At 35.4% G+C, this 23,269-nt stretch overlaps 3 protein-coding genes across 3 annotated transcripts in view; 2 read left to right on the forward strand and 1 right to left on the reverse strand.

The window, feature by feature from the left end:
- Nucleotides 1-9,047, forward strand: part of LOC139144930 (synaptic vesicle 2-related protein-like) — a 48,601-nt gene extending 39,554 nt beyond the window's left edge. The window contains 10 exon segments of the mRNA XM_070715763.1: nt 557-682; nt 999-1,130; nt 1,910-1,983; nt 2,458-2,528; nt 2,966-3,055; nt 4,994-5,105; nt 6,229-6,310; nt 6,662-6,751; nt 7,004-7,117; nt 8,883-9,047. Of these exon segments, the coding sequence (XP_070571864.1) occupies nt 557-682; nt 999-1,130; nt 1,910-1,983; nt 2,458-2,528; nt 2,966-3,055; nt 4,994-5,105; nt 6,229-6,310; nt 6,662-6,751; nt 7,004-7,117; nt 8,883-8,948 (957 nt within the window). The 3' untranslated portion in view covers nt 8,949-9,047.
- Nucleotides 9,048-16,168: 7,121 nt separating this feature from the next.
- LOC139146035 (uncharacterized) lies at nt 16,169-18,509 on the forward strand. Its single transcript, XM_070717482.1, has 2 exons — nt 16,169-16,702; nt 17,820-18,509. Exons 1-2 carry the CDS (start codon nt 16,250-16,252, stop codon nt 18,507-18,509), a joined length of 1,143 nt encoding a protein of 380 aa, XP_070573583.1. The 5' UTR covers nt 16,169-16,249.
- A 2,586-nt stretch (nt 18,510-21,095) lies between these two features.
- On the reverse strand, nt 21,096-23,261 carry LOC139146036 (uncharacterized). Its single transcript, XM_070717483.1, has 4 exons — nt 23,106-23,261; nt 22,649-22,737; nt 21,979-22,247; nt 21,096-21,428 (listed from the first exon to the last, which is right to left on the reverse strand). The coding sequence occupies exons 1-4, from the start codon at nt 23,132-23,134 to the stop codon at nt 21,096-21,098; spliced, it is 720 nt and encodes a 239-aa protein (XP_070573584.1). The 5' UTR covers nt 23,135-23,261.
- Nucleotides 23,262-23,269: the final 8 nt, after the last annotated feature.

The following is a 23,269-nucleotide window of genomic DNA, read 5'->3' on the forward strand; positions in this document are numbered from 1 at the left end:
TTGGAACAAGTGGACATCACATTTCATTTGCTAAATATTCTTATCAAAATTTTGGCAGAAACATGAAAAAAAATTGACCAAGGTATTTTTTCAAAGGCAACAAAAAATGACTTTGGCAGTCAAAGGGTTAAAAAGAAGTTAAACTAGATATGGTACAGAACTTGATGTGACATTAATGGACAATTATTACCATAGTACAGGTGATAAAATGAGTTTGACTTCCATTCAAACTTTGTATTAGAAACTGAGTTGTCCTGATAAAACATCGATCTTGCAAACTTTCATGAATCATGATAAAGATATCAATAGACCTTTTATTTAGTTAGACCTTCTGAGTTCAATGACTTACATGTATTATCATCAACTTTTACAGTTGGACATTACTATTAGCAAAACTGAACAAAGCTGAGACCTCCATTGCATTGGAATGTATAATAAAATTTCACTTTTTTTCAGTCTTTAAAAATGTATCCAAGAAACACCTGACACAGTTGTGTCAAGTTTCAATAATTATCAAGAAAAGAGACTATTTTGTCATCTTCGTCTCTGACTACAGGTATTTTGGGCAATTGGTGCCTGTTTTGAAGTAGCCCTGGCACTAGTGGTGATGCCCACCCTGGGATGGCGATGGCTACTCATCTTCTCTGCTCTGCCTGTCTTGATATTCGCTATATCCTGCAAGGTAAGGCCAATGATAGCATTTGACAGAAATCTCGTGTTTCATATTGTATAATAGATCTATATGCAAAAACTTCTCCTAATAGTTGTGATAGGAGTTTAGTTTGGGAAGTCAACACTAAAATTGTAGAAACAAATGAAGCAATGTTTAACTTTCTTTTATTATATTACTTCTTGTTCGCCTTCACCACACTCAGATGAACAGTGTGTGAAAGCAAAGAGATTTGAGAAATTATAGAATATACTGTACCTATTATGCCAATTGTCAATTCTCTGTAAAAAAATTGTTTAACATTGTGGTATTTCTTTATCGGTTACAGTGGATGCCAGAGAGTGCCAGGTATCATGTTATATGTGGTCAACAGGAAAAGGCATTCCAGACTCTGAAAAGAATAGCTCTAGACAACAACAAACCCATGCCACTGGGAAAACTTGTGGTTAGAACTGTTAAGGTAAGCCTATGCAAAGAAATATGGCATTTTTATGATCATTCACAGCATTACATCCTGGTATATCAGTGATATACATTCCAAATTCACTGCTTTGTGGAGAGAAAATACAAATTTTTAGATTAAAATAAGTGATGACGATAATTCAGTTCAGAACTGTGACTCAGTGTATACAGTTGAACCCTTTCACCACCATGGTTTGGCCCAAACCCATTGTTATCAATGGCAAGTCTGGACCTGTTCACACTGTACTGGGGTGAACAGGTTAAATAGTTAGAGTGGGTATAAATCAAACTGGCGGAGTTGTACAAATGAAGACAGCAGGACCTAGGATCATACAGGAGTTATGAAACTGTGCCGTTGTATTGAAACTGAGATGAGAAATGAAACTTTGATGATGGAAGACTGGGTACATATATCTCAGATGACAGAAAATCTACCCAAAATATTACAAATACCTATTTGTTGTAAAGTTTACCTGAAATATCTGTTTTCATCATTTTTCAACCTGTACTTAATGCTGTGTCTGGAACGATGAAAGCAGGGCAATGAAAAATTGGATGAACACTGTCACCATGACAACATGTCACCATGACAACATGTAATGAGATAGTCGCTGATCATTTCACTACATTGCCTTGGTATTGATGATGAAGTGAAGGTCATGTCATTGATTGAACTCTGCTAAGTATGAGACACAGCAAGCAGGGGATTCATTACCTATGTTGTACAATGATGATAAAATGTTTCAATTTTTTATGTGTTTTTGGTTTTTTTGACAGGAAAAACGGGGGAAATTTACAGATTTATTTACGCCAGAGTTGCGGAAGACAAGCGTGATACTAATGTTTATATGGTAAGAGGGTACACTGCAAGCATATGGGTTTAAAAGTGATTTCTGAAATTCGTTTCAACCATGTTTTTGAGTCATTTTTGTTACACAATGTCATACAACATTCTCATATGAGGATTTTGCAAAAAACATAAAATGGAATAGTTCATTGGTACACCTCTCACTTTTATGCTCATCAAAGCAGCATGTCACTATGGAGAAGACTGTCAAATGGGAAAATATTTCATCCATCATAATATAGCTATGGTACTAAAAATGGCAGATGGTGTTTTCGATTAGGTTCACACCAGATATTTTCCAGTTCACAATGGCAGGGACAGTACCGGTATGATTTTAACTGGGGATCAAAGCTACTGCTACTGAGTTTCCAATGGTTGCCACACTGGCTTCTTTTTTTCAGAATGAGCACTTTGCAATTTCCCACCCCAGTATAGCAATTTTTGTCCAGTAACATTAACTACATTTGTTTGTTTGCAGGTTTGCCAATGCATTTTCATACTATGGGTTGGTGCTAATGACAACGGAGCTGTTCCAGTCAGGCACAACATGTCCGGTAAAGAACTTTAATATTAATTGATCCAAGCAGAATTAACACAAATACCTGTATACAAACCTCAATCTACCTGGTTCCTACACACTCCTCATACCAATTCTTAGTTTCAACTTTAGTTAGCACCACAATAATAAGATACGCTTCTGTAATTCAAAATATTATTTCATCTGAAATCATTCTCGTTTAGACTGGTTATTATAAACTTCTTTGATGATAATATGGACCAAGCTGTGTTACTTTCATTGGCTTGATCTATCTTTTCTATCCATCACAAGATGAAAAATGAAGTTGGTAGTTTAACTTGTGCACCCCTAATTTGCAGTAGGCAAGTCCACTATCACCATTGATAGCAATAAGCTTGGGCTGAACCATGGCGGTCAAAAGGGTTAAATCCATGTTTTCTATTCATCAACAGGGAGAAAATCGGAGGAGGTGGTCAGGGAATGTGTTATACAGATTGCAGGGGTTTGAACACCAAAGATTATATAGATCTTCTTTGGACATCAATAGCAGAGTTTCCAGGTAAGCTTTTGAAGTCACTACTGGTAGTGTTTTTGCTCATTTTAGGCGAAACACAATCGATACAAGTGATTTCAGATATATTTTACCTAGTAAGATTTCTGCTGTACCCCATGCCCTAAATCCGGGTAAACAGTGTTTCAACCCTTCACAAAGACTCTGAGTTGGGTAGAAAATAAAGTCATGGTATGAACTGGCCAATTCTGACAACTGCAGTTTTCCAAATTGCCACCCTTGTTTCTGGCTTTTATGGGGTAAGCCCAAGTTATTGTAAGTGCCGTAGCTGACAATACAACAGAACTTTTAAAATGTTTGATATTGGAGATGTGTTTGATTTAAAGTGTGGCACGCCTTAGGGACAGATCTAATACCCTTACAATACATTGCTGGTATGCCAGTTGTGTGGATATTTTGAGGCTTGTAGAGTAAATCCTGTTTTTGCAATCTTTTTTTGTGAAATGGAAAATTAATTTCCCCTCAGGAGAGTTATCATTGAGAAAGTGGTCTTACTTGAGTAATTTGTTTCTATTCACTGAAATTGCATAGTGTCCTCTGATTTTTCTTCTTGATCACAAAACAGAATGGTTTAAAGTTTCCGTGAGGAAAGTTTAAGCAAAGATTAAAACTTTGAGATTCTAGGTGTATAATACTATTGTGTAGACGTGAGGGTTTTGATGTGTGGACCGCATTACTTTCAAGATAGAAGGTGTATTCAGCAGGTTGAATGTTGCTTTAGGATTACTGCCAGTGCCTTTAAAGTTGTAATTTCCTGAGACTGGTCTATTTGGACACTTCATTTCCTGTTTTCTCTTCTGAAGGCAAAATCTAGTTTTAAACAGCATTATTACTGTAAGTATGCTTTTTAGCATACCAAACACTTTTATCTGAACTGAGAATGTGTAGTGCCTCGCACTAACAATCAAAGCCCTGCCATAGTTTGCAGACAAGATATGATGTGACATTGCTTTGGACTTCCTCTATTTTATTCATTTCACTAGAGAAGCATTGTGGCCGCAAATCAAGCACCTTTACCTTGACTTCAAGTTCAATGCCAGTGTGTCAGGTTTGACTCGGGCTACTTTTATTGAACCAGTGGTCATGCAAATTTCAGTCCTGAAAAATCAGACAATGCTTTTTTTTCATGAATCCATGTAATGTACTGTGAATGACATGGATCAAAGATACAACATATGTCAAATGGAAAACCTTCAGTTGATGAAACATCTGACAGGTCTTACGTACGATGATTCATCATTTGAATGGAGTTGAAGTGACAATGCCATGTACCTGTGAAGCTAGAAAAACCTTTCATCACAACATTTTATTTCACAGTTCGACTAGTCTTAGCTTTTCAATAGTACTTTTGACTGCAATAATTATTTTTAATCTATGTTTACCACTTTGCACTTGCATTTATGACTGAAAAATCTAACATACCCAAGACTGAATATCTTCAGATTTGTAGAGCTAATAGAAATGTCAATTTTTGTTTGTCACTCATGATACATATATGATAATATAGCTACAAGGGGGAACCAATCTGCTTGCATGCAATATGAATAACTAATTTCTGTGATACCCGGAAAGCAATTGACTGTACATGTTTATTTCCATTTGAAAAAAGTCTTGAAATAGTCACAAATTGCAATTAGTGAAAATAGTTGCAACTTTGCATGCTATTTTGCTTTTCGCTTTCATGAAAATGAGAAGCCTGACATTCTTCTTTTAAGTTGTTCAAAAATAACCCCTCAGCTGTATCCCTTTCACTCCTGTAATAACCTTGTGTACTGTTCCAACTGTCCTTTGAAAACAACAGGAATGTACCACAGTCTGACCATAAAAGGGTTAAACAGAACAAAGAAAAGAGTAAAGTTTTGGAGTTTCACCTTTTTGTAAAATTGTTCCCCTTTGTAGTATTCACTGGATTTTTCTACCCTGCAGGTCTAGTGGTGACGTTTATAATCATTGAGAAAATAGGACGTAAGAAAACTATGGCAATAGAATTCCTCGTATTTTCAATATTTACATTTTTACTCTGCATATGCACAACAAGGTAAGTGAACATTGCTGAAATATGTAGTAAATTAATCGTTAAAAAATATTAAAATGCAACTTAAAGAAAACATAAAAATCCTAGCTGGCACTGTCTTCAAACCTTGCCTCAGCCATTAATGATTTAGATTGACCTTTTAGATCTTGATAAGTATCTGTAAGCTGAAACCATGCAGTGTTGCAGCCAGGAAATGTAAACCCAGGAACACTGTGTCCCTCTACCGTTTATTTTTTGGGGACATTTTGTACATTTTGAGGACAACGTGCGTCAGTTGTCAATCAAATTTTGTATTATTTTGTAACATATTAGTTTCACAGAACAAGAACAACAGTCACGCAAATTATTATATCAAGTGTAGCATTTTAATTACTTTTACTCATAGTTCAGAAAGTATGTCAGTATAAGTCTCAAACAATTAAGCAAAACAAAGTTTATTGTCAGTAACAGGTATTATTTGCAGACGACACCAAACACAGTCGACTCATGCATGAGTGCGCCCAAGGTGACATGCAGTATGCAAGAATGAGGGAAAACGAGTTCCATTTGGGGGACATTGTCGCAAGGGCATGTCCTGGCTGCATCAATGACTATGGATGTATTTTCTAGACTTTCGTTCTGCTGCAAGATGGCTTATATCTTTGCCTATTTCCAAAGTCATGTCTAAATATGTAATGTTCAACTTGTCAGCACAGTGTCTGTGTGTGTGTGTGTGTGTGTATGTGTATGTGTGTGTGTGTGTGTCAGTGTATGTGTGTGTGTGTGTATGTGTCAGTGTATGTTTAGTGTGTGTGATAGTCATTGTTACTGTTGACATCTAATGGAATTGCATAAGGGGTGGGTGGATATACCCACTGCATATGAAAACACCAAAATCACAGAAACAAAATGTTATTTAGAAAACTACTTTTATTACTATTGTCTGAATGCTTGCTCACAGCAACTATCAACCTCAAAACAAGCAAATTCAAAAGGAGAGGTTGTCCGGTCTGCCTACCAAGTAAGCGTGAAAAATCGCCAGACATGTTATTCCTAGAGACCTCATCTTCTTTTTATATGAGGTGACATAATTCTGATAAAAATAACATGATTCACACATAAAATTCTGTTTCTATTTCCTCCACAGGACAGTTTTAACCATATTCCTATTTATAGCCAGGGCTTTCATCTCTGGTGCATTCCAAGCAGCATACGTGTACACTCCAGAGGTAAGCTGATGGTCTTCCAAAACAACCGGCTGGATCTCACAGTGGCCAAACTGACCACTGCATCAGTGTTGACTTGTCCAGTTACTTTGCCTTTCTACACCCCATCTCCCTGTGTGCCCACCCTTTACATGTAAATATTGAAAAGAATATGATTAAACCAAAGTAAGGCAATGAAAGAGTTACACATGAACATCTTTTGGCCACCAGAATGAACCAATGTTAGCTACTCTTGCTGGTAAAATAATAAGTCCCGATTAATACGCTAGGAGGCCATGCAGTCAAGATTTTTCATTCAAAAATGAATTCTGAATGTGAATTAAAGTTTCTCTTTCCTCATGTTTCCATTTCTAGGTTTATCCAACGACTGTCAGAGCTGTTGGACTTGGGTCTTGTAGTGGTATGGCAAGGGTTGGTGCAATAATTACTCCATTTGTAGCTCAGGTAAGGTCATCAAACAAAAACAAAGTAATCAGAATTTGTGAACTATTGAGGGCAGTGTGATTCAAAAAGATCTTTTGTCCTGAAATATGATGTTGTCATGTTGTTTAAGCAATGATAGTGACAGATATTGTCAAAAAGCATCATCTCAGTATTGTTATAATATTCTCTTTATAGTTCTCAACAATTTTTTATACGGTAAGGTCTAATACGTTTGAGAAATTGTTGCTCAGAAATGTGTTGCTTTACACACAGGTGATGTTGAGGATATCTGAGTACTTAGCAGTGTCAATATATGGGACAGTGTGTCTTGTAGCAGCAGTAGCAGCTTTGATGTTACCAATAGAAACAAAAGGCAGGGCAATGCAGGTAAGCTTTTCCCAATTTCAGAATTACTGACATTTAATGGATTGTTTTCCTTCATGTGTTACAGTGGTACAAAACTTGTCTATGATCCCGATGTTACAGTGGATTGCGTTGACCCGTTGGCATTAGACAAACTAGACATATTGTCTAAATCGAAGTGTTGCCAACACTGTCAGGTGTAATTATCAGCTAAGCAGTACTATAGAGTAATCAACTCTGCAAAAGTTTAAACATTGTCTAGGAGGAGGTCAGACGTAATCAAAACAACACCACCCTATCCACACACACCATGTCTGCTATCCTAGGCTATATACCAGCAATCCGAGTTGTAGTTCCGTCGTAATGAAGTTTGGTGTGTTGAGGAAAGTCCTTGCCTATTTATTAACAATGCATGTGTATATGTTTGTCAGTTCAAAATTTTGCCAATACAAAAAGCCTAATATTCGACAGCAAGTGATACGTCCTAGACAGCTGGCTGTGTGCGTGGATATAGGTGTGGTTGCGTTGTTTTAACTATGTCTGACCACCTGCTAAACAATGTTCCAACATTTGCAGAGTTGATTTCTTTGCAATTGACTGATAATACTGCCTAGCTGATAGTTATGCTAGACAGTGTCGGCAACACCTCATTTTAGCCAATGTGTCTAGTTCGTCTAATGCTAATGCTTCAATACAAACTACTGTATGTCATAAATGAGATCGTAGATAGTTTCTGCAATACTGATCATGAGTTATGCTCTGTTGATAAAAATAGCAACATGTGCATAACAGAAATTCGGACAATTTTTATCTCATTGTATCTGTGTTTATTACTGCAGCTTATGGTCGTATCTTTTGACTCGTGATTTGTATCATGATATTGGCAGTAATAAATTACCAAATTTGCAAATTTTGTCAGATTAATTTCTGAAAGTGTCATGAGATTTTGAATGCAAGATGCAAGGTACATGAATATTCCACATTCATCAAGAATCATTTGCATAAAATTTTAATACTGCAAAATGCTCATTAATGTGATCTGCATAAATGAATGTTATCCACCTATCATCTTGCTGAAGAGAATTTTCAACAAAATATTTTATTTTTGCATATTGATGATTGAACTCTGACATCAGTGCAATTAAAGGTATACTGTCACTTGTTCCAATTTTGCCACATTTACCATGGAAAGAGAAAATCTAACCAATCACAGATTTTGAGCAGATCGCCGCTTTTTAAAAAAACAGCGTCCTCACATGTGCATTTTGAATAGCAAGGAACGCCCCTTTGACCATCTATAGGCATATTTAGATTACAGGCAACTGTATACCTTTAACAGTATTGCTTCAAACCAGTGCCTTGGCTTTAAAGAATGATAATGCGCGTATGCCGGTAAAACCACAGATGGTAGTTTCGTTGTGATAAAGATGCAGTAGGATTATTAACCCTTTGAGCACCAAAGTCAATTTTTTTTGCCTTAAAAAATATATCTCTGTCAATTCTTTCGAGAGTTTTGCTAAAATTTTGATAAAAAAGTGTAGTCAATGAAATGTATATACATTCAGTAAAAATTATCAAAAAATTTCAGAAAAAATAATAAAATTTGGTAAAATGTTGCACTAAACTTTTGGTGGGAAAAATTGCAGCTCTCAAAGGGTTAATGGTATACTTGGCTTAGACTTCAAGAAAGAATTATTCACCAATTATATTTATATACATGTACAATGATTTTGCTTAAACTTGAGGCTCAAAGTGTCATGACCACTTGTTTATTTTTGTTCCATCCCAGGAAACTGGACACTCCAGTACAGAAAATGAAGGCCAGACACAACAACAGTCAACTCAAAACAACTGAGGATGACGATTGTATTCAGAGGATTTGTGAATTTTTTTTAAATGTCAAGATTATGTCATTAGATGACTGTCAGGGGAAAGGGAACAAGGGCAATGTTATTCATAGTAACAATTTACAAGTGGCTCTCAATTTGCTTATTAAATTTATTGTTACGCATACATGCTGCTTTGCTAACGAATTGAACACAAGCAACAAAAAGTAATGTTTATCATTTCTGCAAAGATGGTTTTGATTGAGGTTCTTATTGAAGCGCAAATGGCTAATACTCCATGGAAATGAGCAGGTGTTTGTAATTTTGTTTTCCTGAAATGATGCATAGCATACTGGTACCGGGGTATAAGTATGTATGGTATTCATCTGCGTAAGCACCCAGGGTACAGAATATGTTATTTTCCTAAGAAATAGAGGTTGGACACTCACTCGGACCCCACCCACTTATGTTCAAATAGAATTGGTTATAGTGTGATCAAAACAAAGGTAGCAAAGTGTAACTTACGCTATGTTGTTCAAACACTATGTCATCAAATTTAATGTCAAGCACATTACAAACAGTGCTTTCAAGGCCATCAATATGAAAAGAAAACTACTTGAGGCAACAAAACTGTACAATAAATGAGATTCACAAGCAATAATTTTCAATTTTTTGTTTCTTGTTCCTCCAAAAAGCTTGAAAAATTGGGATGGTTGCTTGCCTGAACATTATCTCGATTTCAAACTTTCACTGAAAGTTGGCAGTTGGCACTCCCCCAAGCATGGGTTACTTGTGTGGATGAATATGGTAGATTTATTTTTATTGAGGAGAGAGATCGGGGAGGCATTAAGTTCCTGTGCAAGGTCAGAGTTAACAATAGTGGCTAAACCAAACTAATTGATGGTATTAGAGGGTTTTAAAGCAGTAAGATGGTTAAGTAGCTTGAATTGTTGATATGAACAGTGCAGAAGGGGGAGAGGGGAGAAAGAAGTGTTACATGTTGACTCACTGAAAAATGGACTCCGGGGAATTAATGAATCAGTAACATTTGGATTCTAGATATGCAACTCAAAATTTATTCATGACAACAAAAAATATCTGCTCAAATTTTGCTTTCATTAGTCATTCCATCAGCGTACCTCCTCAACTCTGAAAATGTTTCTTAGTTACTATTTTCAAAAATTAAGTTTTCTCTAGAATGCTGTTGCCCTGGTCAACATTAAATAAATGGAAAATGCAAATAAAGCTGTCACAAAATCAGTGACTTGGTCACATTTTACCACTTGTTGCATGCCATCCATTTGAAAAGATGAATGATGAATTCTGGTTATTTTTGTCAGTGCATGGTGATCATACATGTATGCCATTGTATGCAAATTGTTGCCATGGAGAGTATAGATTTACAAGGTCATTAAGTCATGTCAGACTTCCCTGGACCAGACTATTGTAGTCTTGTATGGTGGTAAAATTTTGTGCAAAGGTGTATGTAGAGTAGATGGGACCCGGCATAGCTAGAGTATCATGTAACTGGTTGATATCAGTTAGAAATATAATGAACACAAATTTTAGAAAATTATCCTGTTCACTAGCTGAATTAGTGAGTTTCGGGACAGTTTGACTAAAAATGACAATGGCTAAATTATGTTGTAATATATACCGAAAGATATATGCTGTGTTTATATAGTGAACAGCAGAATTTTACAGACAATCATTGCTTTTTTTTCAGTCTTATGAAATGTGTGGATAAGTATGCTACATGTATTTTTATTGTGCAATACAGATTGAGTTTGACAGAGCCAAAATGATCAAACACGAAAGGTTTCTCAAAGAGAATGAAGTTTCTGCACTGCCATTGCGGAATTAGAAAGCATATACGAACTGTTTAAGTGTAGAAATATGGCCAATGTGCAGCGGCTCGGAAGGTTGCTGCTAACTTATACAATGCAAGATGCGTGGTACATGAATATTCTACATTGATGAAGAATCATCACATAAAATATTAATGTCAAAACAATGCTTATCAATGTAATCTGCATACATAACAATCCACCTGGCATCGTGCACCAAGAGAGCTTATTGGCTGTTCTGAATAGAACGTGCCCCAGTGGTAAAGTTGCAGCCAATTTGCCGTTTTGAAATTATATCATTTACGCCTATATTTAGCCAACCAATGAGCTGCAAGCTTCTGAGATGCTGCACATGCCTAGTAGACTTCAAATACAGTAAATGCGTACATGTACTTATTTCCAGTATTCGTCCTGACCAATTCTTTGTTTACAGATAAACAATCTGTATAATTTTTTTTGAATTTGATGAGTGATTTTGCTCTGTGTATGAAGTATTGATGAGTGATTTTGCTCTGTGTATGAAGTACAAATTCGTAACGTACTCTGTTTTGCTTACCTGCCCAGTGCTAGGCTTGTCAATTCTTACACCCAGTGTATGTGCAGAGCGCCCTCTGGTGATGCGCCTACCTACATGTATGCAGGGACTGGCAGTATTCATTGTTACTGGTATTACTGCCATGAAGTCAAAATATAAGCAGTGACAAAAGTCTCAACAATAATAAAGCTTTTGTATTCACAGACTGTTGATAGATCAAGAATCTGTCGCTAATAAGGAGACCAAAAGTCCTGAAAAATTCACTATTAATTTATGGAAGGCGTCCGTCTTAACTGAACATTTCACAACTTACCATCGGTTCAGTATCATTTATAAAAGAACAAATTGTCACACTTTCAACAATGATGTATGCACAGTTCTCTGAATAGTTTTATAGTGTGCTTATGGGAATTCTTGTTGAATATGATTGTGCACAAAACTGATAAGCTTGTGTTCTCTGATAATAGGATGAGGCTAAATTTCGTCAGAACACTTCACGTTTAACAAGGAATGTCAGAAATACTTTGGAAAGGTTGGTGTATTTATTGACCCAGTGTCAAAACGGAGTGCGGCTTTCAGAGTAAGTGCATCAAATAAGCAAACTCATTTAAAGCAATGAGCCACTATGGAAATTTAAAAGCTGCACCCACAAGATTTGTCCTTTAGCCATCAAGAAGCTGTGACATAATGGTCTTTCTGCCATCTGACCACCTTTGCAAAAAATGTGGGCATATATTCTGTGCACAAAGTGAAAAGACAAAGCATCAGACATTAAAAACCATACTTGTCTGCGCTTCTAAAATTGAATAAAACCAAGTTTCACAGCATCCTTTGTTCATTCATTTGTTGATCTAATAGATAACATTCCTGATAATAAAGGTAAACAGAATGAAATGTAGTTGTATAAAAATCCCAGAATTACACTGTTGAGATGGCGTCCTGAAATATTGTTGTTATATATATGTTTTGTAATTAGAAAGTCGACAGTTGGTTCCATGTAATTTACATTGTGTATATTTGAACACCAACAATAAAACATTTGTAGCAAAAATAAATATATGTTACTGTTCTGTATTCACTGTGTATAGTTGAATAAGACTTTGTAGCCCAGTATCATTTTAATAATTTGATCCTATATGTAAAAATAGAAGATACTATTTATTCCATTTCAAGAAAATAAAAGTACATTTTTTTCCAATATTTATGTATCATACAATGTTTTTTTTAGTTCCCACAGACACCGTCCGGGGGGACTTATAGGTTTGGTCATGTCCGTGCGTGCGTGTGTCCATGCGTGCGTCCATTCGTTCACGCAGATATCTCAGAGATGCCAGGAGCGATTTCATTCAAACTTGGTACAAGAATTACTTCATATGTCATACATATGCATGTTGATTTGTTTTGTGATAGGATCCAATATGGCCGCCATTTTATTATGATTTTTTCATATACAGAGCCATAACTCAGACATGTTTCAACCGATTATATTCAAAGTTGGTACAAGGACATTGACCTATGTCGTACATATGCACGTCAATTTGTTTTGTGATACGATCCAATATGGCTGCCATGTGGCCATTTTGTTACGATTTTTTTCATGTACGGAGCCATAACTCAGGCATATCTCAACTGATTTTATTCAAAGTTGGTACAAGGACATTAACCTATGTCATACACATGCACATTGATTTGTTTTGTGATATGATCCAATATGACCACATGGCGGTCATTTTGTTACAATTTTTCCATGTCCTTAGCCAAAACTCACACACGTCTTGACCGATTTTATTCAAACTTGGTACAAGGACATTGACCTATGTCATACATATGCACATTGATTTGTTTTGTGATATGATCCACTCTGGCAAGTCTCAACTGATTTTATTCAAAGTTGGTACATGGACTTTGACTAATGTCATACACATGCATGTCGATTTTTTAGACAGTAAGATCAAATACGGCTGCATTGCGGCGATTTTGTCACAATTTTTTCATATACAGAGCTCAGACATATATATTTCCACCAGTATAATTCAAAGTTGGTACAAGGACATTGACCTATTTCATACATATGCATATAAATTTGTTTCACGGCATCTAACAGTATCATGTCAATTACTGAAGTTTCATAATTAGGCTGATATGTCAAGAAGTACTTCATCAAATTTCATGAAACTTGGTACAGATGTTAAGCTCATATTGCTTTAACAGTGAAAAAGACATTTATCAGTGTCATTTTAATTAATTTGTCATTGCATATGTAATGAACTTTCCTAATTAGAGTGATATATCCACAAATACTGCTTCAAATTTGATGAAACTTGATATAGATGTTGATCTCATAGTGTTGTAAATAGTCCGTCAAACTTTATGAAATATGGTACCGGTGATAATCTGTTAGTGTTAGGATAGTATGCAAAAATGTTTGGCAACATCCTGTCGATTAATTCCTAATTGACTCATTTAATGACCTTTTGTAATTAGGATGGCGGCCAACTTTTTGTTTTCACCACCATGGAACTCATTCTTGGCCATTGAGTGCCATCTGTATCAAAGTAGTTTTATCAAAGGACCTAATTAATGAAGAGGACTCTATCCTCTCTGAGGACTTTTAATCAAAGTACCCATTAACAAGTGGGGACTGTGTCATCAACAATGACTTGTTTCAGGTGTGTTTGTTTGTCATGTGGTTTAAATCTTAAGTATGTTAATGCACAGACATTGGAGAGCTCTCCAAGTTGTCTTGTTCCCCCCCCCCCCCCCCCCCCCCCCCCCCCCCGTTACTAGTGTATGGCATCCAAGTCACAAGTATTGGAGGAGGTATTTCATATAATTTTTCAACTTGGTTGTTACACTTTGACTCTAAGAGGAGTCATCCTGTTTTTGAACATTGGAATTAAGGGGTCCTCCTCCTTTTTTTGGAGGGGTGTCTTCCACTTTTTAAAATTTTTTTATGTCTGTTAAAAGTGATTCACCTGCCCCAAGACCGAAGAAACTGATCAGTCCCTAAAAATTGGGGAGGCAAGAGAATAGGGCCAGATTTGCTGTGTGTAAGTTATGTAAGTAGTTTGTTGAATGTTTGAGTAATAGTGAGATGATAGATTTTGCAGACAATGTCGAAATTGTAAACCAACACAGGAGTCCTAGTAATGTACGAATTTGAAATCATGTTACAAGTAATTTCTCATGACCGGTCTCTCTTGAAATGTATAATCAACATGAGTAACCTGTTACATTTCACATGGGATATTACAATGAGCAACTTTACGTGTAAACTTGGTACGGGATATGCAGTTCTCAAATTTTGTTGGTAAGAAGTATGTACAGGGGTATAAGTATTTTAAGTAAATATGTATGTAACGTAATACAGTGGTGTCAAAGTGATCTTGTAAAATTGCAAACAATTTCAGCAGGAGTGGCTGCATACACCACAGGGAAGCCAGGTAAAAACAAACAAACAAACATAAATAAATAAATAAATAAATAAACCAAAAATAAACAAACAAGCATACAAAGACATAAATATAAACAAACTTACGCATAAACAAATAAATAAAATATACAATATCATAGAAAGTTGGATAAATTAACACAAACAAATAAATGAAAACTCACACGCATATATATATATATATATATATATATATGTATATATATATATATATATTATATATATATATATATATATATATATATATATATATATATATATATATATATATATATATATATATACATACATACATATATATAATGTATGTGAGAGTAAGAGACGACAGCATATTGAAAAAAACCGCGCATGCAACATATTCAACAAACGACGGCAGTAGGACTGCTCACTATACTTCCCAGTATAGTGAACTATAGTGAGTAGTGGTACTGCCCTCGCATGTCGAATCATAGGATCCTCAGGCTCCGATGATGATGATGATGGTGATTGTGGTGGTGATGATGATTAAATATTTAAAAAATGACGAAAAAAAAATATTTGGACTCGGTAAATTTGTTGCTGTCGTTATTAATATTATTATTATTATTATTATTATTCGCTATGGGTGAACTAGAATTGTTAAACTTACCAGAATTTCGTATGCAGACGTACACAGACAGTGTCACCATAGCGAGAGAAAGTTCTTTCCAAAGACGTGAGAAACTTACGTTACTTCTGGGTTTTCATACTGGGCCCATTCGTTCAGTACAGGCATTGCTATTGTTTTGATTTGAAATATAATGTGCCCACGTGACTTAATCTTACGTAGGGTCTCTTAAATCTTGAATGTAAGAGACGACAAGATGCGCTGAAAAACCTGCTGATTTGTTGACTTTTCATCGGTAAAAGGTAAAAAATGTTTGAGTATGATTGAGAAGGACTAATGTGCTTTGACCCTACATATAATTTTACCACTTTCAATGCTTGCTAGGTGCATTTTTGGCGATTGAAAAAAAAAAGTGTTTGAAAATGAAGAGACACCCCTTGTGTATAGTTAGGCTGTATTGAATTTTGCAGCATGTGTATAGTTAGGCTGTATTGAACTTTGCAGCGCAAACTTTGTTCTTTTCTGCAAATACTAACAACAACAACAACAACAACAACAACAACAATAATAATGATAGCAACAAATTTACTGAGTCCAAATATATTTTTATTTTTCTTCATTTTTTAAATATTTCATCATCATCATCATCATCATCATCATCATCATCACCATCATCATCACTATCATAATCATCATCGGAGCCTGAGGACCCTATGGTTGAATATGTTGTACAAGCTGTTCAGTCAAAGAAGTGCAACGGAAGTAAGAGCGCCGCCACTGTTTGGCGTGTGACTCAAAATAAGAGTGCGTTTGGGTGCGCTACTCGAGTGATCAAATTTACGCCCTCATCGTTGAAATGCGATGTATGTTCTCATAACGTTTGCCCAAACGAAAGAAGCCTTGTTCCCAACATGGCGGCGCGTATGATAGTGGACGACGAAGCGCAAAACATAGCGATCTTTAATTTTCTCGAAGAAATTTTACAAGACGATGTTATTTTTGATGTCAACGGCCGCACCATACCGATGGCAATAAGTCTTTTCTTCAATAAGAGAGAGAAAGTTCCTAAAATAAGCGACTACGCTGAAAATGTAATTCCCCTGTATAGCCTTGACGATTTCCGACAACACTTCAGATTATGCAGGACGACATTTGAGATAGTGTTCCAGAGCATTGCTCCCAATCTTACGGTAGCAAACAACGGAGGACACCTGCCGATAGAACCATCGAAGCAGTTTTTGATATTTATATGGTATATTAGCAACAGGTCCAGTATGCGAGATGTTGCTGAACGGTTTGGTGTGTCTAAGTATACCGTCCACTTCTGCTGCAAGAGAGTAATGGATGTTTTGTTACCTTTAAAGGTATGTGTAGGAAAAACCCTTATCGAGGGACTGGTCAGTTTCTTCGGCGGGGGGGGGGGGGGGCGGTGGATTCATTCAAACGTTAGAATTGACATTTTTAAGTTCTTATCTTACAACTGACACGACAACAATTTCATTAAAACACAGAATGACTGAATGTTTAAAATATAAGCCAAAATTATATATATATATATATATATATATAGAGAGAGAGAGAGAGAAGAGAGAGAGAGAGAGAGAGGGAGAGAGACTGAATTACTGGTATTCAATTTATGTTCCGTCTTTTGTTTTACCTTTGTCTAGCGCGGGGTGGGGGGTCACCCTATTTTTGAAAGTTGGAATAGGGGAGGTCACCCTGTTTTGAAAGTTGGAATAGGGGGTCAGCAACTTTTTGACGGCAGAAAATAATCCACCGCCCTCCTCCCCACCCAGGCCGAAAAAACTGACCAGTCCCTAAATTGATGAGGGCGCCATTTGATGAGGTATAAATAAATACACTCAATTAAATAGGTAGACAGACACTAAGTAAATTATGTTTAATTCAGTCACTCTTGAGTATTTGTGTTGTATATCCATAGACAGTCGAGAAAGCATTCTCCACTGTCTTTGGTATATCCCACTGAATAATTTCTGGCTTGTACAATGACAGTCCTTGCAAAATTGACCAGGTCAAAATAGAAATGTATGTTACATGCACACACACACACACACACACACACACACACACACACACACACATATATATATATATATATATATATATATATATATATATACATGTGTGTGTGTTTGTGCGTGTGACATACATTTATATATATATATATATATATATATATATATATATATATATATATATGTGTGTGTGTGTGTGTGTGTGTGTGTGTGTATACAGTGTGGAAATGTATTGTTAGAGAAACTAATAAAAAAAATCACACAACTATATCTGATTGTCTGTATTGGTCATTTTTGAAGCCCAAAAATTGTAGTGTAGTGACAATCATATGTAGTTGTGTGATTTTTCTGATTAGTTTTCTCTCTCTCTCTCTCTCTCCCTGTCTCTCTCTCTCTCTCTCAATCTCTTTATATATATACAATTTTGGTTTAATTATTTCTACAGAATAAGATCATTCAGTGGCCTCATAATGACAGGATGGTTGGAATCGCAGCATCAATTCAGCAAGAGAGGCATTTACCAAACGTAGTTGGTATAATTGATGGAACGCACATCAGAATAACAAATCTTCCAGGCCAAACTGATGATTATATCAACAGAAAAAGCTATGCTTCTGTTCAACTCCAGTTGGTTGTTGATGATCACTTGATCATCAACGATGCCTTTGTTGGATGGCCTGGTTCAACTCATGATGCACGGGTGCTACGGAATTCAGAATTATACTCATCTGCAGCTGAACTGATTCCTGAAGGCATGTACATCATCGGAGACAGTGCATATCCCCTGCAGCCTTGGTTGTTGACTCCTTATCGAGATACCGGTCACCTGACACCTCCTCAAAGAAATTATAATAAAATTCTCAGTTCAAGCCGTCAAGTTGTGGAGCGAAGTATAGGACACTTGAAAGGGCGTTTTCGCCGATTGCAAGAAATATCTAGCCCCAGTATTTCCACAGTGTGCAAGCTGATCATGTGTGGTTGCATCTTACACAATTTTTGTATTTTGACAGATGATGACATAGAATCATACATTAATCTAGATGCTGTTGATGATGCCAATAATTTTGAAAATATTTTCCACAATAATTTAGACGCTGCGGTTCTTCGTGATAATATTGTTGCAATTATTCAATAAAGTACTTGATTGTGTATTGGTATGAAAAAGTTTCATGTGAAGTTTTGAAGTTCCACACATTCTATCACTGTAAAAGTTTAGAAATAAAAGCTGCTTTATATTTCCTGTAATTATTTGTCCTGGATCTTTGAATAAAGAAATATCATTTTTTCGGTTGAACTTACACAGACATCAAATTTCCTAAAAGGTGACTTGTATGACTAATTTTATCATTGCTTTGAATAAACAATAAGCATATTCCTTGACTACTAATGGTATAGCACTGTGTGTAAATATAAAACAAAGGACACATCACAATACTCAGAACGGTGGCCACAAGTCTACTGTGACAGAACATGTATTCAGTTTCACAAGGTCATTGATATTTTAATGTTTGAATAAATTATTATGACCTATACAAAAAAAAACTAGAACAAAGCAGCCTGGTACTTTATGTAAGAATTTTACATGACTGATACAGCTATATTCTGAAATTCACTGGTGTAATAATGACAAATCGATGATATGATTGGTTGATGAAATAAAAGACATGAGATGCAAGATACACACTTTCTGTTACTTTATTGATCAACAATAATGCATTGTTTACAATTTACATCTTAACTATAATCTAAAGATGGAAAATGTTTTGTTAATAGATTATGATTGAAAAATCTCTTTGATAAAAAAATTATTTGTCACATGAATTGACAATGGAAATTTCAAGGTATTAATAGTACCTGCATGTCAACTTCATTGAAATTAATCTTTAATCCACTTGGAATCCATCTGTAGCCACAGTTACTTCAGACAACAGTGTTTGAACTAGTGTTCTGGTATGAATGGGACTGACTATTAATCACTGTTTGTATTATTAATTGATAATTCAATAGTCTTCTACAGGAAAATGACAAAAATTGACAAAAGCTCTTTACAAAATTATAATTAATGGTACCTTACATATATTGAAATTTATAATTACTTTGCTCACGTTTTGTTTACAGTCTTGTTTCTTAGTGTTGAAATAGTGTTGAAATTCAAAATATTAACAAATAAAGCTGTAAGTTTAAAGTGGTATTGCATCAAAATAGTCAGTTTTGCAATTAGACATTTCCATATAATAAATATTAAGCCAAAAATTCAAAAATTTGAAAGACTTTGTGAAGTCGAGTGTACTCAGAGCACACAAAGAAACTTTACTTAATAGACAGAGGACACTGAAAAAATATATAAAGTCACAACTGCTGTCGCTTTAACAAATATAACTAACTGTTTATAAATGCTGAACAAACTATACAATTTTGACGATGTCAGTTTTTCCAGCATATATTTCATTTTAAAATTCTACTCAGTATTACTAAATGATCTTTCTGTTCCTTTAGGAAGTTTACAATGACCTGAGCTAAAACATAATGTTTTCTCCTGCCCCTTGATTGCCAAGTATAAATGATGAAAAAATCGACAAGAAAAGAGTTCCATTTAGTTGCAAAGGTGCAGAAAAACATAACTTGTGTTATATGACAGTAATATTATATAATCTGGGCATTCCCACACAAGCCATTAAGCCCCACTAGCTGTATCTTTTAGCATTATTTCATGATTTCACTTTGAACTAAAATACGTTTGTGAGAATGTAGTAATTTAGGTGTGTGTATACACTTATTCTTAACTACCCGCTAGGACTGTATATACAATTTTGAACAAGGTAACCGTAAAGATTACTACACTGCGAGAACAGCCCATTGGGGAAAGCGAAAACTGTGCACATGGATAATGTGTAAATCTGCACAGAAATCTCCACATAAACTGCACAGAGTAGTCCAATGTAATCGACAGGGGTGAATGTTTTCAAATGAGACATTGTATACTCTTTTTTATTCATATCAATTTTTGACCGTTAAAATTTGAAATTACTTGTCAAATCTTTCACAGAGGAATGGTTTCCTACTCCTGTGATAGCCAATATCCCTTCAGAGTTTAGAATTCAGAGAAAACAAGGAGAGAAAGGAAGATATTTTGAGGTCAACAAAACTGCTAAAACAGAAAAGACATTTTTCATTGTTATTGCCTGAGCTTTTGTTATGATCAGTAGTATTTTTTCCTTCTTAAGACACAGGTAAGTACTAAAACTGTAAACTCTAGCATATTAAACTTGTATTAACATTGAAATTCTGTGTCTTGTTCTCAAGCCAGAGAGAAGATAATGATGATATGGATCAACTACAGATAAAACACATATTTCTGCCAGTTGTTTTTTCATGTACAGGGGATCAAAAGTTAACTAGCAAGCAAAAGAGAATTTATATATACAAAAGTGACAATATACCAAAGGAGTATAATATAACAGAATGATTATTCCTTGTCTTCATTTTACCGGTAAAGAGGAACAAAAAGTTAAAGAGCAAGAAAACAAGAATTTTGTTTTTGTAACAATAACAGTGTTCTACAAGATATAACTAATTATGATTTACTTTTTGTCTATAATGTCAAGCAATCGATCAAATCTAGCCATTTTTTCTGCATGTAGTTTTCTTTGCAATTCTTCCTGTCTTGCTATATTATCTTTTTGTTCCTCTTGAAAGGAAGTCAACCATGTCATGAGTTGACCTACATTTGAACGCTTGCTTCTGCCTCTTGGTTTTGAGGGTGTGGCATTGTCAGTGTGATCCACCACAGGAGCAACACTGTCACCTTCACCAGCTTTAAGTGATGACTCAATGGTATAATCTGGGCGTGTACTTGTTTGTTCCCATACAGGCGGTTGAACTCTTCATAAAAGAGACATGTTTTTTTGTTGTTGCCTGTATGAGAATTGTGATCAACGGTGCTCTTGTACTCTCTTTTAAGGCTTTTCCATTTGTTCAGACACTGATCAGCAGTAAAAGTGTAACCTCTATCCTTCATCTCATTGTTAATTTCATTCCATAGCTGTTTATGGACCTAAATTCCAAAATAAGAAAGATTGCATTATCAATATTTTATTAAGATTATCATATCATTCTTCTATTATTACATGTTACTAGCTTGCCATAAACTGAAACTATTTAGAAAAGGGATAAAGGGGTTTCCTTTCTATGCAATCCATTCTCAATTTCTTGAGCTCAAATGATTGTTTCAATCTTTCCTTGAAATTCCATACTTTTAGATTAAAATACATCAAGTCCAAAAATATTAACCAGAACAGAGAAAACAATGGCATTATTTCCAGAATTTACCTTGATGAATAAATTGTCCAAGGGTCAGCTACAAGTGTAAACTGTATTATGTGATTTTCAAAGGCTTTAAAAATGTTGAAAAATTCAAGTAATTTCATGGAACCTTCTATTTTCTAAGTTGTAATTACAGACTAACAGACAGTACATTAGATAATTTGACACATATTTAATTGTGTTATTGCTTGCCATGCAAAAGTAAAACTACATTTAACAGCAATCATGAATTTATTTAAATTTATATTATGGTTGCATCATTGTTAATACACCCAACTCACTTTATGCTTATGAAATTCCTCATCCTTGTTAAGTCGCAGTTGTACAAGAGTTGTTGATGCCCCCTTTGGCCATTTTGTTGGTGTTTCAGTTCCAGGAACTTGAAGTTGATCACCGCAGATTTGAGTTTCTTCTGCTTGATGAGGGCTTGACTTGTCAGTCATAATTTTGCTGGATACATTTGTTGGCTGTGTAGTTGCACTGGTAGCTGTACATTTGGTTCTTTCTGTCTCTTCTGCTTTCTTTATAATTTCAAGCAGGTATTTTGAATCTAATAAATAATAATGGATATTCAAGATCATTTTTTAAAATTATGAACAAAAGCTAGTTGTTTGAAAATATGTAAAATACAAAATGAAGTGTAACTTGTTTGACATATAGGGAAAAAAACTTATTGCTACTTCTGAAACATGTGCAAGGCTGCTATATTTATGCTGATATATGTCTTATTAAAATCACAATGCATGAATGTATTGAGGACAGCAGGGTGAAGAACAAGAAAAACGAGTATAACAGATATGTTAAACCATCCAACATTTTGAAACAAGATGCACAGAGATACCCGATCGCTCCCGGATTTTGCTTTGCCCTGTGAATATTTTAAAGTTTCGTCAACATCTTAACACTGATACAGGGACCCCAGTTTTCTCGAGGGTCTATGCTGATACTCACCATTCTTAAGTTTTTCAGCAGTCTTGCGATCCGATCTTATCGTATATGTCTTCTCGTTATGCACAACTTTAATGTCTATCAATCCATCGCTAAGAAAGTGAGTGAAAAACAAACCACCGAGCATTTACAGACAGGCAAAAATAACAGTTCACTCTCGTTTGTTTTCACCAATGAATCCCGAGTATCAAAGATATTTATTAGCACTTTTAACACTGTCAATATTCATGGTTGTCAATGCATAATTATAAAGTCTTGGTATGTTTACAGGATTGCAAGTTGCACGGCTCGGCGTCTGCTATACACCAAATAAAAACATGCCATTCTATAGCAGTTTCTTTAATTTTCTTCCTCGTAAAACAAAGCTGACAGGAACACTGTGCATTTCAATTATTTCAATCTAGCTGACACATTTTTTTACAATTTATTTACATCGCTTTTACGAAAAATGTTACAATACCTTTTGGATGTGTCGCCGTTTGACGCCATCTTGTTCTCGTCTGCTCCCAACTTTTGCCAAGAGTATGTTCTCGACCCGAGAACAACCCTCGGCAATTTTCCGAACCTTAGCCGAAGCTATTCGGGTCGTTCTCGAGTCAAGAACTGCGCACCCAAACGCACCCA

This window comes from Ptychodera flava, chromosome 12 (genome assembly GCF_041260155.1).
Source record: "Ptychodera flava strain L36383 chromosome 12, AS_Pfla_20210202, whole genome shotgun sequence".
NCBI lineage: Eukaryota > Metazoa > Hemichordata > Enteropneusta > Ptychoderidae > Ptychodera > Ptychodera flava.

What these genes read in the sequence shown, in the direction of transcription:
- LOC139146035 (XM_070717482.1), top strand. Translation starts at nt 16,250, where the DNA reads ATGGCGGCGCGTATGATAGTGGACGACGAAGCGCAAAACATAGCGATC. An exon ending in ATGTTTTGTTACCTTTAAAG is followed by an intron (nt 16,703 to 17,819) that starts GTATGTGTAGGA and finishes TTATTTCTACAG; the next exon opens with AATAAGATCATTCAGTGGCC.
- LOC139146036 (XM_070717483.1), bottom strand. Translation starts at nt 23,134, where the DNA reads ATGGCGTCAAACGGCGACACATCCAAAAG. An exon ending in AACGGCGACACATCCAAAAG is followed by an intron (nt 22,738 to 23,105) that starts GTATTGTAACAT and finishes TCACTTTCTTAG; the next exon opens with CGATGGATTGATAGACATTA. An exon ending in AGGAATTTCATAAGCATAAA is followed by an intron (nt 21,429 to 21,978) that starts GTGAGTTGGGTG and finishes TTTGGAATTTAG; the next exon opens with GTCCATAAACAGCTATGGAA.